Source organism: Nothoprocta perdicaria, unplaced genomic scaffold (assembly GCF_003342845.1).
Source record: "Nothoprocta perdicaria isolate Ctin4 unplaced genomic scaffold, notPer1 scaffold_1, whole genome shotgun sequence".
Lineage (NCBI taxonomy): Eukaryota > Metazoa > Chordata > Aves > Tinamiformes > Tinamidae > Nothoprocta > Nothoprocta perdicaria.
The window spans coordinates 5,391,203-5,407,749 of NW_020454093.1; the positions used below are offsets into that span (position 1 = coordinate 5,391,203).

General features: G+C 39.6%; 1 protein-coding gene across 1 annotated transcript in view; it reads right to left on the reverse strand.

The window, feature by feature from the left end:
- Positions 1-703: 703 nt before the first annotated feature.
- SLC30A5 (solute carrier family 30 member 5) overlaps positions 704-16,547 on the reverse strand; it is a 17,675-nt gene continuing 1,831 nt past the window's right edge. The window contains exons 2-16 of the mRNA XM_026035477.1: positions 16,378-16,500; positions 15,350-15,416; positions 14,508-14,593; positions 13,440-13,527; positions 12,805-12,892; positions 11,425-11,501; positions 10,390-10,560; positions 9,519-9,807; positions 8,951-9,159; positions 6,023-6,180; positions 5,166-5,295; positions 4,462-4,651; positions 2,901-3,127; positions 1,979-2,107; positions 704-1,275 (exon numbers count right to left, since the gene is read on the reverse strand). Of these exons, the coding sequence (XP_025891262.1) occupies positions 1,105-1,275; positions 1,979-2,107; positions 2,901-3,127; positions 4,462-4,651; positions 5,166-5,295; positions 6,023-6,180; positions 8,951-9,159; positions 9,519-9,807; positions 10,390-10,560; positions 11,425-11,501; positions 12,805-12,892; positions 13,440-13,527; positions 14,508-14,593; positions 15,350-15,416; positions 16,378-16,500 (2,203 nt within the window). The 3' untranslated portion in view covers positions 704-1,104. The remainder of the gene's footprint in view (positions 1,276-1,978; positions 2,108-2,900; positions 3,128-4,461; positions 4,652-5,165; positions 5,296-6,022; positions 6,181-8,950; positions 9,160-9,518; positions 9,808-10,389; positions 10,561-11,424; positions 11,502-12,804; positions 12,893-13,439; positions 13,528-14,507; positions 14,594-15,349; positions 15,417-16,377; positions 16,501-16,547) is intronic.

Sequence of the window (16,547 nt, forward strand, 5' to 3'; positions counted from 1 at the left end):
AGGTGCTGCAAAGAGCCAAGGGGCAAGGAGGAGCACAGGGAGATACATGAACACGGTGCGGCAGGGACGACTACCCCAGCGCCAGGTGCTCCCCGCAGGGCAGTTTAGTCATGAGCCAGTCACCACCACCAACGCTGTGCCGGCTAGGTGGGCACGCGCCTGCTCTCCCGCTCGGCAAGTAGCTGCCCCTGTGAAACAGATTTTGGCACAACTGGAGGCTCTGCATCACTTAATTATCACCACAGAAAGTAAAGATCAAGGCCAGCTCTAGGGAAACACAGAAAACAACAAAATACTCTGTCCCGAAGAGACAAAGTTTAGCTGGATGAAGGGGAGTGGATGTTTACTGGTGAATTAACTTATGGCTGAAACTAGCGCATTTGCAGAGAGTCATACAAAAAAGTACAAAATATTTTACATTTTTAAAAAATCTTTTCACACAGGACATGCAACCAAAACCAATAAAAGCATCTGCAATTAGTCACTGTTGGCAAGTGCTGAATTTTTATGCTTAAAAAATAATTTTAAAAATGCTAAAATGGAAACATTTACTGCATCAAAGCAAGTAGATTTAAAAAACAGATTTATATGCAGATGTAATACTAAAACTGTGATTTTATTCCTATATAACAAAGTCTGCAAAAAATTCATAGCTTAGTTTTTATTCCCCATAATAAACATGTACACTTCTTTTTATTCAAAGAGTGTTCAAGCTATATTTGAATGAACAAAAAGATTTTAGCTGATTGTTTCCACTGCAACCTAAACTATTTCCATTTCCCATGGCAAAGTGATTACTCCATACTCTCTTAAGATATGGAATATAACTGTCCTCATCCACAAGTTGCAAGATTTCTGTTTAATAAACACCAATTATTGTATTTAAGATTCCAATTATTTCCACATATACAGCAAATATTCAAGTCTATCTTTCTTTATAAAAGTGTCTTGATCCAACTTTAATAAAGATATTATGCTTAAAAAATTCATATATATAGTACATTTGTTTCTGTACATGTTATGTGCACGTTCTCGTGACAAAAGCTACACCTATGGAATCCTGCAGCTTCACCGTGTACATGCCCCCCAGCACACAGTTCCTTATCACATGATGTAAGTACCATCTTTGTAGTATTTCATGGATTCCAGCTGCTGGGTCATTGCAAGGACATCTTGGAATCCTGTACTGAGGCCGGACATGTGTTGGAAATAGGCTTCCTTCTCCACTTGCACAGTCAGGTTGTTTACTCCGGCATCTTTAAGTATTGCTGTAACCTGAGTATTACAATTGGCATGGTTAGCATTAGTACTACACTTTGTATAACAGTAATTTAGAATATTCTGGGTCTGAAATATAAATAAATATCACAAGGAGTCCCTTTCCTGGAAAGTTGGGATAAGCTTCAGACGATAAGGATTTATGACTCTGGCATAATTGCTAATTCTCTCTGCAAGGAAATGAGCATCTTCTGTGTTTTAAGATAGAAAAAAGCCAGATAGATCACATTAATCTGCCTGTAATAAACCCGTGACCAGCATCCAGATCTCCCCACTTTGTGTCTGCACTGCAGCACCAAACCCTCCTTTTCTCAGCAGATCACAGAATGGTTGAGGTTGGAAGGGCCCTCTAGAGATCATCTAGTCCCACCCCGCTGCTCCAGCCAGGACACCTAGAGCATGTGGCTCTAGATGCCCTGCTGCTTTCAGCAGAACCAAAGACTGGCGGGGGAAGTGAGGGGCAGGCGTGGGGAGGAAGGGAACAGATGGACTTTCTGTTTTGGCAGAAGTCTGAGCAAACAGCTCTATGTAAATAACCTCACAAGCAGGCAAGGGCTAGTACAGCATCAGAGACCAGCTCTAAGACATTCACTAACAGCTACAGAAACGACCAAAGTAGCTTCCAAGTTCACTCTGTCACAGAAATTGGGTTAGGAAAGAACAGGCAGCAGAGGACTAGGGCCAAAACCTTTGCACTTACCTGCTGTACAATTCTCGGCTCCATCACCTCCGACATCACTTGCACGTGTATTGTTCCTGCTACCACACTCGCAGAGTGACACCAAAAGTGGGGATCTCTGTAGGATATGACTCCATCTATTTTTTGAATCTGTAAAGAAGGTATATTATCAACCATTACTTTTAAACCAAACGGAAAAAAAAATATGCAGAGTGCAATACTAAATAGGAAGAGAGAAAAAATGGCTTAATGAACAGATAGCAGTTACATCATTGGGCAGACCAGGGAGAAAGTTTGTTTGGGCATTTAATATTTCTATGGCATCTGCTGCCTCACTATCCAGAATAAGCACCTACTTAGGTTTGACAGCAAGACTTAAATCAGACACGTCTTCCGTCTAATTTGTTTTAAAAACTGTTCATACTGGTTTATGGTAACTTATTTTTTTCTTATGCTTTCCCTACTACCTTCTAATGACTTACACTTCAATTGTTCTTGAACTTGAAATAAGCCAACAGTGATAACTAGATGCTGCTGCAAGGTGTACTCCTGTAGTCTGAATTGGGCACAACAAGCTGAAAAAGCCTTGTCAGCTTTTGGAAATTACCACGTTACTTACTTCGTTAGTATCAATTAGGTTTCCCAAATTGTGACCATACTTGTCTGAAATCACAAAGAATCCATAAAGCAGAGGCAGTGAGTGTATGGTGCCAGTGAGTGAAATCATTTTCAGAAAAGGTTTTTAGTCTCCCTGCTCCCCAACCCCACAGAATTCTTGCAGCAGTACAACTCCATTCAAATCTCTGCAAAATAAGTTTTACATAAGACAGAGCAGTCTGATGCAAAAGTAGCTGCCACACTGAACTACCTGTGTAACAACCATTAAAAACAGTTATAACTTTGTGTGTTTGTATATGAAAACACTTAAAGTTGCATTTCTGACCTTTTCTAAAGCCGCATGCAGATTTTTCTCCTGTTCTGGAGGTATTCTCAGCAAAAGCACTTGACAAGCATCTTTCAACAGTGGGATAACACTGAGAAAAATCAACGTAGCAATAAAGAGAGAGCAGAGTGGATCAGCTATCAGCCATCCAAATTGCTGAATAAATATCGTGGAAACAATAACACCAACACTGCCAAGAGTGTCTGCTAACACATGCAGAAACACACCTGAAAACAAAACACACTGGGTGATTATATTGAACGCTGCTGTTAGAAGCACATTTTCAACCTTATTTTAATACTTATTAGTGGAATACAGCAGGATTTATGATGCTAAATTTGCATGCCCAACCTGCTGCAAAAACCTTTCCTAATGATTGACTGCAAGTTGGTAAAAATTACCATTTTCACTTTACATGCAATGATCTAACCAAGCATTTGCTAATGAGGGCAAACATGCATATGCAGTCTTAAATGTTATTGGGATTTGCAATATATATCATAATCATTTAACCACTGATAGAGGGATTAAGCTTCATTGATGCTTAAGAGAGGATAAAAAGATCACTGTAAATCCACTGAGCTGCTTAATTCTGGCAGACATTAATTAAAATTTGGATCATTTGGATTTATATTCCAACTCTGCTCCATTTTTTAAAGTTGTTTATCAGCTGCCGCTAGAAATAGTTCTTTATATTGCTTTCATAGTAGCTTTCTCAGGATATACTCAAAAATGCTAATTGAAAAATAACCTCTAACTATTCATGAGATTAGTGCTACTTCAGTATCAAGATTTAAAAGAATGTTGAAACAATAAGAGAATTAGACTTTAAAAATATGCAAAACAACAACAGAGTCGACAGAACAAAAATGTAATTGAACTATAACTGATGTAAAATAACCAGTGAAATGAGACTGCTAGCCAAAATGATTAAGCTCTGAGTAGCTTACACAAAACCTCATTCTTTCATTGATTTTAATAAGATACACGGTAAGTATTTTTTAAGTAATAGGGGAAAAGATTTTCTATTTCATCCTTCTCCGTTAGTCTCTGATTTAGATTTGAAAAAGAGCATTTCATCTTATCTCCTGCACCAAAATAAAAGCATACTCTGGACGGCTGGTCTGCCTTGGTTATTCTCCTTCTTATCCCTTTCCGCAGTGTTTTTAAAACCAGCTGTCACATGACACCTCCAAGTATGGCAATATCTTTATAAACAGAGACCTTGCACTTGTGCTTCTACGTGGAAGGGAGAAACAAAGACTTGAAGAATTTCCAATTACGCTTGGGACAAATGAGGAAGTATTGTTTTATTAGTCCTCAAGAGTCACCAACAAGATATCACACAAATCCAAGGAAGCTGTGCAAAGCAGTGCTTCGAGTTATGTTTCTCTGTTTACTGAAGAGTTTGGCTTTAAAAGTTTGAGAAATTAAATGCAAACTATGCTAAAGCTTGTCAGTCCCCTAACGGAGGGAGGTTCTAAGAGCCACAGAGAGCCCAGTTTTGGTTTGAAACCGGGGGCTTGTTGAAGCGGCGGCGTCGCTCTTTGCGCGCACTTGCCTCTCATGTTGGCGTTCATGGGCGCGGCGGCGGCGCCGTGCGCGTGGCCGTGCTCGCCGTGCGCGTGGCCGTGGTGCGCGTGGCCGTGCTCGTGCGCGTGGCAGCCCGCGCGGGGCGCCCCGTGCGAGTGCGCGTGGCTGAAGGCGCAGATACCGACAAGGTTCACGAGGAGCCCCCCGACGGACACCGGCTGCGAGGCGCACAGAACAAAAGTCATTAGCTTCACTACACAGCCCTAGAGGAGCGAGTCGATACTCTAGAATATAGTAATGAGAGACACTATGTAATTAAAAACTACAAACAACAACAAAGGAAATTGGAAGCATGTCAGTAGCAACAAAAGAGTTATTCTAGTGTGGATTCCTCACCAGAAGAATTTCCTATATAAGTTTGTTTTGAAATTTAGTCTTGTAGGAAACAATTATTTTCTTAACACCTTTCACTACAGAAAGACTGGTCTCTGAAAAAGATTAGAGCTGTAGCCTCTTTAGAAATAACACCAACTTAAATTTTACAATTAAATTACATTCACTTTCATATATCGCATACTTTAACACGAGATATGGCTTGGATTTTAAAATCAGAACTATATGCTCTACATGTCTTTTAGGTATGCAACTTAAACCTTTATGACAAGGAAAAAAGAAAGATGGACTTAAGCAAACTGTTAAGTGCAAAACAAGACTCAAAACGACAGAACTTACTGTTAACATATTTGTATCTATGTCTGGAGGATCTACCAGCCTGGCCACTGATTCCGTGAAGACAAAGAAAGCAATCACCAAAAGGAAGAGCCCGTTAATAAACCCAGAGAGAATTTCTACACGTCCATACCTGAAAGAAAAAAAATATAAATATATAAATACACACATTTCAGAAGGAAGAATAGGTACCTTAAACAAATTTCAAAGGTAAAGTTCATCATGCTGCATTAAATGTACTACAAGAGTGATTTGATTTCCTCCTCCACTCACAATACTACAGAATCATGCATTAATTTCTGGGTTATTATCTGTTTCAGCCCATCAGGTAGCTAGGTTGCAACTGCCTAAACACTGGTAGCTTTAACAAGCTAAATACTTCCTTTAAAAAAAAATATATGTGTGTATATATATATATCTCATACATGGCACATATATGGTTTCAAACTACTAGATGCCTATGGAATTTAACCATGTATTTTTTGAAAGTTGCAGAGGAAACACAATACAGGTACATCAACTTTAAGTATTTTTGTTTGATGTATGTACATAGATAAGAGAGACTGATATTTCTAAATGATATTCACAGCGAGAAAGCCTTATCTGTAGACTTTAATGCTAACGAAGTGTTAACTTTTCAGAAATCTTTTGCCTGGAGTAAGAGTGCACTAATATTAGTATGTATGGAAGAATTTCTTTTTTTTTTTCTTTTTTTTTTTTTTTTTTTTAAGCAAGAAGCAAGCATTGCTAAAGTATCCTGAACATATCTATAAAGAAGGAGTGAAGCAGCAAACTTCTACTTGTGAAGGAGTAAGCAGCAAACTTTTCAGATACTCCTTAAAAAAGGTTAGCATACATACCCATAGGAAAATATGCGAGTTGCTTTCCATCTCGTCATTAGAGCAGCAAAAAGCCCCATCACTAAAGCAGAACAATCAAAAAGCATGTGAAATCCATCAGAAATAAGACCAAGGCTATTGGTCCACACTCCATAGAAAAGCTCCACAAAAGTGAATGCCTAAAATGAGAAAAGATTTGAAAGTTTCCCTGAAAATTAAATTCGATTTTCCTTAATTTTCCTTTAATTTTCCTTAATCTCCTGGTGGTTGCCACAATGCTCTTCGCTAAGGACATTTGAGTTTTCAATGGAATTGTTCAAAGACCTGCTAAACCGCTTCTTTCTCATCAAAATTAGTCATATGACCATTGGTCATGAGACACTGGATGAGGCTCTTTGGGAACCAACCTCCCTACTCCCTGCAAGGGAAGACAAAAACGGTTTATTTAGGATACGAAGTGGCACCGCACAGCGTGGCTTGTAAGCATTCTCTTCCTGAACGAGCAGAAAGCCCCTGCGTGCCGAGGAGTTGGTGATGCACAGAGGAGCTACCGTGAGCAGGCCGAGGCCGCGCCGAGCTCTGCTTGGCTGCATGGACAGGGCAGCTCAGGAGCTGCCTGGAAGCAGGAGCCTGCAGGCAGCTCCCCCTTGGCACCGGCCACGGCACCAGCTGCGTGGCCTTGCCTTTATCTAGGAGCAACCGTTTCTCGTGGGAACGGCCCTCTCGTTTGACAGCAGAAGTGAGGAACAGAACTTTTTTATTGAGAAAAGCCTCTAAATGCTTAAAAGACCGAAGTGTGATATCCTTTTGATAACTAGATCTGCATGGTACACTGTGCCCCGATTGATGTTTTACAAACCAAGGTTCCCGGTGTCTGAAGGGGATGTCAGTTTATCTGTGCTAATCCTCTTTTCCCTTATAGTGTTAGCTCTAACGAGTGGTATTTTATGAGATTCTTTACCGAATCCGAGTGCCTTTCTAACAGAGATCATAACAAAGCAGCACCTCCTGGTGCAAAGCAGCAGTGAACAATTCTGGCTGGATTCAGTACCAGTGTTAAAGTAGGGCTGGCCCCGCAGCTGTTTCACTTGCACTGTTTACAGAATCACAGAATATTCAAGGTTGGAAGGGACCTCTAGAAATCATCTAGTCCAACCTTCCTATCGATAGGAAAGGCAAAACTTGTGCAATTATTGTAGCTACTTGGAAACCTCGAAGTCGTCATTTACAGGCTCATTTTGTAAAAGCCACTGCAAATGGCTAAATGAGGGAAGAAAGATGCAGTTCACAGAATCACAGAATGGTTGAGGTTGGAAGGGGCCTCTAGAGATCATCTAGACCAACCCCCCTGGACTTTAAATGCAGCTGCACTTTAAAACAAACAAACAAGAGCAAAACACACACACACACACACCCTCAAAACAAACAAAAAGAGAGACATACACAAAAACCACACCCCCCAAAACTCTAAAATGCAAAGATTTTTATCTCATATAAAATACAAACACCTTTTCCACGATTTTTAGATATTTCTCTACTGCAAAATAATAACTTATAAGAAAGTAGTTGCTTTTAATTTGTTAGACTAGACTAAGTACTCTACGTAAAGAAATGTGAAATCAAATTAAGAGATATAATATTAAACAGCACCAACAGGGTGGCTGATATGACAAGCAGTTTAGAAATGACAAATGATCAAATTAATTGTTGGTAATAATTTATTCCTCTAATTTATTTCAATAGAAAAGTTCAATATTGTCTTATCTAATGATTTTGGAATCCTCCAAAAAGCAAGCATTGGTTACAGCAAATTGAAATATTATATCCAAATGACCATCAATTCTGCTATGGACCGATCAGACAGAAGGCTTCTGAAAAGCATGTTATTAAAATGCAGTGAAAGTTATTTCCAGTTACTGTTTTTAACAGCTTGTTCTGGAAAAAAAAAAAAAATCACCGATTAGTTGACTGTTAATATCTTACAAATGAGTTTTGAGAAGACCCGTGAGGAAACATTTGTGATAAATATTTCTTCTGTATGCTTTAGCTATTCTTTTTTAGTTAATTTGCCTATGAAGTTAAAATTAGAATCATAGAATCACAGAATGCCGAAGGTTGGAAGGGACCTCAGAGGTCATCGAGTCCAACCCCCCTGCTCACGCAGGGTCACCTAGAGCACGTGGCACAGGGCTGCATCCAAGCGGGTTTTAAAGATCTCCAAAGAAGGAGACTCCACAACCTCTCTGGGCAGCCTGTTCCAGTGCTTTGTCACCCTCACAGTGAAGAAATGCTTCCTTAAGTTCCTGTGGAACTTCCGATGCTTCAGTTTGAAGCCATTTCCTCTAGTCCTATCACTGTCCATCACTGAAAAGAGGCTGAAATTCCTGAAATTCCCTTTCTCTGAAATTCCCTTTCTCTTTTCTTTATCTCAGTTTCCACAGTGTAGCTCCTCAAACTCTAGCAGACCCTTCAAGTTTTTCCCCCTACTTTCTTGGAAAATTCTTGTGAAAGCTTATTAATTTTGCTTATTGCATCATCTTTTTTGGAAAGAAAGGAAAGAGAGAAGTTAGAAATAAAAGGCTATTCCAAAAATGACACAAAAATGACACAAATGGTGCAACTGTACCCTTTTTGTTATCTCAAACCTTGAAGGCCTCACTACTTTGAGGTTATCTGCTGGAAACATTGAGATACCTCAATCTTGAGCAAGACTGTTCTAATCCTTATGTAATTATTTGCTTACTGGAACAACAGTTACACATAAAATCCAGACCCATTGCGACAGCAAAGCGATGAGCCCTGCCACTTAAGACTGGCATAAGTATGTACTTTAAGATCCTATTTTACGAGACTACCTAGTGTCCTTTCAAGCAAACACACCCGAGAGCCTTTAGCGCAGCTCTTCTTTCCGGGCTCCCTCGCTAGGCTTGGCAGCGAGCGGGCGCTTACCAGGTTGAGGCACAGGAAGTAGAAGATCTGTCTCGAATCGTATTCCTCCAGGATTTGCTTCAGCGACTCTTTAATAAAGCGGGGCAGGGACTGGGAGCTCTGCTGCAAGGCATCGCCCATGAAGTGATAGAGAGGAGTGCCTTCGGGGGAATAGCCAATAAGGGTGCCTTTCTGCCCTTTCCTGGAGGGGGAGGACAGGATATTGGCAGCTGCAAGGAAACGTAGTCAGGTTTTTGTTGCCGTTTCTAAGCTTCGGAGCATGTTCAGAATGCAAGTGTTCAAAGAGGACATGCAATATGCAGGGCAGCAAAGTGCTTGTCGACCTCATCTGGAGGTCTGCCCTTCGATTTTACTGCTATGTTAGATTAGATCATCGCTTTTGGGGGGAAATAAATCTATTATATTCTTTTGTGTAGACAGTAAAATGGAATAAAATCGCATGCCCATTTATTCAGAGAAAAACCATGAAACCCATTCAAAAGCATTTTGACCAGCATCATTTTCAAAACAGGTTCTAAATAATATACGAATTTAACAGATCTATTAAAAGATAAATAAGAATACGTACATAAAATGAAAAAAACAGCACTCACTACCACTCCTCCAGAAAGGACGTGCTCTGTGCTTTCCTGGTGCGGCGGCTTGTTCATAGCTCGGAGCTGGTCTGTTATTGGATGTGTCCAAAAGTTGCCAAAAAGCAGTGCACTAGTGAAAATGAGAAAGGATCCGTAACGAGCACACTTGGAAGCTTCCATCTTGACAGAGCATATAGACTCCACATAGAAATCCAAGATGACAACAAAAAAGATGACTGTTATGAAAGGCATGATGAGAGAAGACCAGGACTCTACTTTACTCTGTAAAAAAAAAAAAAAAAAAAAATGTTTCAAACAGGATTGTTCATTATTAGATCAGTCACATAAGCAGCTTTAAATCTAGTGCACTTTCTTGATAAATAATATCAACAATACATCAGCACAAATATTTCTAGCATAAGAAAACCAAAATTCAAACTACAGAAGGACACATATAACTATGGAGCATTATAGCAGCTTAAAGTATTTTCACAGACTTAAAAGAAATATCATATTTGCATTGCTTTACTCTCCATAAAGGCATAATGAACATGTCTTTATATTACTATATATTCCTTAAAAGAAAAAAAAAGGGGGGGGGGTAGCTGTGTTTACATAGTCATTAATCCTTACACAATGTTAGTAAAAATATCTAGGATATAGCATCTGAAGCTGAAAAGAAGAAATAGAGTTATTATGCAAAGATGTGCATCAAATACAGAAAACTCCTTCAAATAGGAGTTTCGCTTAGATTAAGACACCTTCAAGACTAACAAGGTCGTCAAGGACAGATTTAAGCCGCTTCAGGAGCCGAAGCACTACAGAAAACGAGCTCCTTTTGCTAACGTGCCCTTGCTGTGTTACCTCTGTTGTCAGCGAGAGCACGACGACCCACGGGCTCAGCAGAAGGACGGACACGAGATGGGACAAAGCCTGGAGGCGCTTGGCGCCACCCACGTCCACAGAGAGCTTTCGGGAAGCCATGTGAAAGCCAACCTTGCAGCACAAGGCCAGGACCAGAAGCAGCACTCCTCCCTGGAAACAGGGTAAGGCATTCCATCAGTGTTTCTTATGAGCTGAATACCTCGTTCAAAACACACAAAAAACCCCAACACAGTATTTTCATTTAAAAAAACAAACCTTACAACAAAAAGCAAAATGTTGAAAGTATGTTGAACACAAAAATGTCATGTCGCTTCATCCTTTTTCTAACCCTTTCACAATCTTTCCATTCACTTACCTTTATTTTTACCTTCATATACTACTTAATATTTTCATTTAGTTATTCCATAAATGAATCAGAGGACATTCCTAACAGAAATGGCCTCCTATCACTCTTGAATCACACACTGCTCTGTATACAGACAACCAGCCCCTGTCTCAACTATCTGATTTATTTTCACATTAACACTCTCTGAGCTGCTACAGATTTCTGTTTTAAAAGTCCTCCATACACCCACTGTAGCAACAAGAGTAACCGAACAGCTAGGTCAATCCCACACACTAAAACTGGGATACACAATTACCCATCCCACCACGTATAAGATACTGTTGAAGCATGGAAACATCAGAATCTTTGTCTTCATATACACGCCTCTGTTGCAAAGGAAAGCCTGAGGAAGAACTGAAAAACAGCAACAAAACACTGTATATCATATGGTTTAGCTTCCTGAATGTTTCAGCCGATTCCTAAATTGTGTTCAACTGAAACTGAACTGACTTTTTTCAGCAAAGATGTTTAAATAAAAAAAAAATAGGGAGCTGGTTCTGTTCCAGCTGAGCAGGAGATGGAGGTTCAGGCATCTATGTTGACTTTTCTTACTGTTTTTGATTCAGGCAGATTCCTACCAACCAACCACAGACAAATATCAGACAATGAAAACCAATAAGTTAGCTTACCTTGTGATCTGCAACACCCAGGAAAGCAATGATTGTATATAGAACATGGGTAAGAGCACTGTCATGGTGCCCTTCAGCTAAATAAAAAGAGATTAAGGAAGAATTTTCTTTTTTTCTTTTTTTTTAAACAAAGAACAGACAGGGTAGCAGAAGAAAGCAGAAGGAAGCAAACTGAGCTTCAAAAGTTTGCTAGATTTCTAAAGTTAAGAAAAGAATACATTCCCACAAAAGACAAATATTTAAAAGTACTTGGGGAAAAAAAGGAATTTTAAAATATTAAGGCAGAATCTTTTTTGAATAATGCACAGAAAATAATCATGATACATAGGCTTACTTTAATTCACGCAGGTAGATGTAAAAATGTAAAGTCAATAGAATTAAAATGTAGATTCACTTTCACTAAAAGCATTATAACAGTGACATGTCTAAAGTACAATAATTTCTTCTGGGTTTATAAGTATTCACACCTTAGGAAGTTAGACTAATTGACAAGCATAATCCATCAAATACTGAGGCAATGCTATTTTTTTTTCAGAAATCAAGTAGAGGACACTTTACTCGCTGAAAACTCAGTCGATTAATCAAAGTTGTTTCTCAATATAGTTGCAATTCCATGCTCTTTCATGGAATTGCAGAAAATTTACTTTTAACTTGCTGTCACCTATGGACTTTGTTGTTGGTGTCCAACATTAGATGCACTTTTTTTTTTTTTTTCCTCCTATATATCTAGTTATAGGTCTGTATGAGCAGACCTTTTGGAAACTTCCTTCTGACCAACTTGCAATGTGTTCATCAGCTTAACAAGAACGTTTGTCAGCTTCCATTTGCAGCCCAGTCTCCATCATTGCTGAAGCTTTTCCAGGCTATTTCACATGGCTTTTCAGCCTAGCTGCTGAACTGTGACAACTACCGTATCAGTAAAAGTATAAAACTATCTTTCTGCATATACCAAGTTGCCAGGCAGGTAAATCAAACTTTTTTGAAAATACTTAGGCAACAGTCGTTTGTTCTAGAATTCTCCAAGAGGAAAGCTTATCAAGAATGTTTCAAATGCTCAGCAATCCTGAGTGACCTGATATGAGCAAACAGAAAAGGGACCTCTATAACTGCAAATTAGCTTAAAACCAGTTACAGATTCTACCACCAAAGTAACAATGCCATTCAGTTTACCATAGATATCATTATTTTCAGACAGAAAAGTAAAATCTTACACTGGAGCAGTCTCATAAGTGAGGACTCCTATCAAGGAAAATATATGCATATTTAATTCAGTGCATTCAACTTAGTATTCCGTTCTCTTTTATCCTCTCAAACCCAATGTTTTGACAGATGTTGTCAGTTAAGGTTTTTATTCTCCTCACACATAAAAAGGAAGGATACGATGTTCTGCTATTTTAGCCATGAGATCATCGTTATCAAAAAGCAATAAGCAGATGACAGCTATGATGAAAAATGCAGCACCTCTTGTCTGGAAAAAAATAAAAATAATAAAAAAAATACAAACAAACAAACAAAGAACCCAGTATTTTTATAACACGCTGTAACTGATAAACATTAAAGACTACAATAAAAAAAGGCCCTGTTCCCATCCCCCCCGCCCCGATTGAGGTAAGCATATTTTAGTTGAGTATGAGAAACAAAAGAAAAAAACTCCTTGGAAAAGGTGATCTTGACAATATAGTTTTATAGAATTTTGGTTTTTAGATTTGCCAGGTAAGTTGGGGCAAACCACCATTGCACTAGAAACTGTATGTTACGAATATCAAGTCTGTTTCCCTCTTCATGGTCTACTTCTCTTGCCAAAACAGACAGTTGCTTCAGCATCGTGGTTCAATGCTTGGTGGTATCAAGGAGCTACACACAAGCCCTAGCTTAAGAGTGGACCGTGATTTTTTTTAACCTTTTTTTTTTTTAAACTAACATAGGCCTGAATCACTGGTTTCTTTCTACAGCAGGAGATACTTGTACTTCTAGTATACAGTAGATGTTATTTTTGTCAGAATATATTTAAATACCTTTGCTGGTCCTCCACCTGAGTTTGTGAACAGAACACTGAGGAGTGATAGCACAACCACATCGCTGTGCTCAAACAGCAACAACGTCCTATCCAAAAAATAAAAAAGAAGATACACAGCAACACTTAGCCCATTCAAAAGGAGATTGCCGCACATGCTTGATGTACTATTTCAGCTAAAACTCAGGAAAACGGAGCTCATAGATTTAATCTATGCTTTATATGGCAAGTTTAAAAATTTTGAAAGGATAACTGTAAATCCAGAGCCTTTCCAGAAACAGAATTAGCTGGTGACATGCTAGACATGTCACAAAACAAAGAATTTCCTAGCTCAAGTAGCAGATTACAGTTACTTATTTATAGATTACTTCAAAATGTAATCTTTTCATAATGCAACAAGATACTAAGTTGTTCAGGCGAAATTACTTTTTCCATGACAATATCTTCTGCGAACTGAAGTTTCTATTCTATGACTCCCCAGAAAAGAAGGATATACTCTGCTGTATTTCATCTGGCTTATTGAGGTGTTGATGGTTCAGTAGTTTATGCACCTCCAGAGCCTCTTAGCTGCTGAAACTGAGAATTTCTGACTCGCATTCTGTCTCCTTCAGGTACCAAACCTGGGCCTTGCAACAAATGGAGAAATAAATTCTAGGCACCTGACACAGTAAGGCAAACTGCTACTGCTCGCTGCCAAACCATGGATTTCAAACAGTTAAGTACACAGGGTGATTAGAGAGATGAGACTAGGGAAACAAGGCGAACCACAGTCCCCACAACAGGCAGGAATCTTACTGTTCACAGCAATAATTTAAGCACTAGCAAGACTGTCACTGACATCTTATCAAAGACAGAGTTAAGAGATATTTTTACGTAGCTCTTTCAAAATACAAAAGAATGTACACAGGAAAAAAAAAAAAGCATTCATGTAATTTTAAAATTCAAAAAAGCAAACAACTGGTTGGCATCATGGACTGACAGATACAAAATGAGAAACAATAGGCCACACAGGGAAAGGTCACAAAAATTGGCTTGAGGAGATAAAGCATTATTTACTGTACATATTTACCTCAGTGGTCCACAAAGAGTAAGGCCAAAAAACCACAAGAGTGAAATGATACATCCCACAACAGCATGCTTAAAAATTTTGATCCACTACAAAAAGAAAGATATTTCATTATCATTTCCTCCACAGTGTTAAAATAAACCCCACTGGTAACATTTTTCTAGCACAGTGGCTCCACAAAGTCTGCAAAACATCAAGTATCATTAACCCCTTCTTGCCTGCTTTGCCAAACAGTTTGTGTTGGTTTGGACAAAATAAAAAGCAGGGTTTTTTTCCTTCTTATTAGGTTCTACAGCACAGTCTGAAGTCTTTTCAAAAAGAAACAATCTCCACTCTGTTAGGAAGAAGAACTGTGATCATTTATCTGTCAAAAACTATGCTGTAAATGCTGTACATGTCTGATAATCACAGGCAATGTGTGTGTAAAACATTCAGGATTTAGGGGTTTGGTCTATAAGTGTTTTTGCATTTGTTTAATTCTCTCTTCAGGAAGTAATTTGTAATTCAACTAGCACTTAATATTTAATAAATTTTAAATGGAAGTTTTTAAAAATTCATTTTTGGAAATAATAACTTAAAACTTCTTAGTAAAATTGAAATCTTAGACATTTTTTTCCGAATACAGAGCAAAGATGGGATTTATTTCTGTGCACACTTTTTGAATTCCACCAAAACTTCTATTCATAAAACCAGCCGCACTTGGGACATTTCTGGGGCTATCCTTCAGCACACGCCGATAAGAACAAACATGGTGTATGCATGCAATTTCTTCCTACTTTCTGAGCAATGAGTCAAGAGTCATGTTGTCTAAAATATCTACAAAGATGTCATACAGGTCAACTCACCTGACGCTTGGTTATCACTTTTCCAGAAGAAAATGGTTTTTGAAACAAAACCATAAAAAAGGCAGAGCTGTTAAAAGGAGAACATTTTTTTTATTAGCATATTAGCAAACAGCTTTTTATCCAGACCGGCTCTAAATAACTAAGTCCCTCTGTCTTCACATCACACCCAGCTTTCACAATAGCTACTTCGACGTTTTCCTTTGAAAGACAACACTGCCCACACTCACTGCTTGTACTTTCTCTACTGCTTTACTTATAACAGATATCAACAAAATGTTCATGCAGGTGAATTTTAGTTTTGGGCAATTAAACACACAAATTCTTTCTTCAGAGAATAGCTAATGTGAAGATGCTCCGTGATTTACAAAGACGAAAATAACTTATCTTCTTGGACAGGAAAGTTTTTTATGAGAAATACAGCTACAATACTAATACTGCACTTTTATTAGCAGGCTACATATGGTCAAAAGCCTGTCCATATGTACAGCACTGAATACATATGTCAGAAATGGTTTGAAAAAATACGCTCCTTTTCCAACTGTGACTGAGAACAAGCGAAGGGGAGAAGCAGCTCCGGTGCTTGAGGACAGTGAGGTGCGAAGCCCAGAAATGTATTCACAAGGTGTAAATAACGGGAAGAGGGTGAGCGCGGGGTGCCCACCGCAAGGGTGATGCTGGGACACCGGTCATCAGCTTCCACGCTGCAGCCCCCAGTCGGGGAAAGGCGGCAGCTGAAGCACCCGGGAACTACAGAAACACACGCAATAGAGAGGAAAGCTTTTTCTCTGTGCTTTTCATGGGAAAAGCTGGAAGCAGATGAGTTTCCCATGCTCGGGGCTGTCACAGCATCACCCATTTTCCAGCGGCAAAGGCTGCGTGGTTCCTGAGGCAGCAGCGACAGGCTTGGGCAGCGCAAACAGTGCGAGCAGGTTGTCGCCGTCCCCACCTGGGCACCTCTCCCTCCCCATCGCCATCGCCATCGCCATCCCCATCCGGACGGCGCCCGGCCGCGCCGCCTGCTCGCTCACCCCAGCTCCAGCACGAAGATGAACTGCACGAGGTGCACGGCCTTGAGCAGGTCGTAGGCCTCGAAGAGGCCGAGCGCCTTGAGGCCCTTGGCGAGGCAGAGCAGCACGGCGTAGCGGGGCAGCCTGCGGGGGCAGCGACAGCCGCGCTGAGCCGCCGCGCCCGCCCGGGC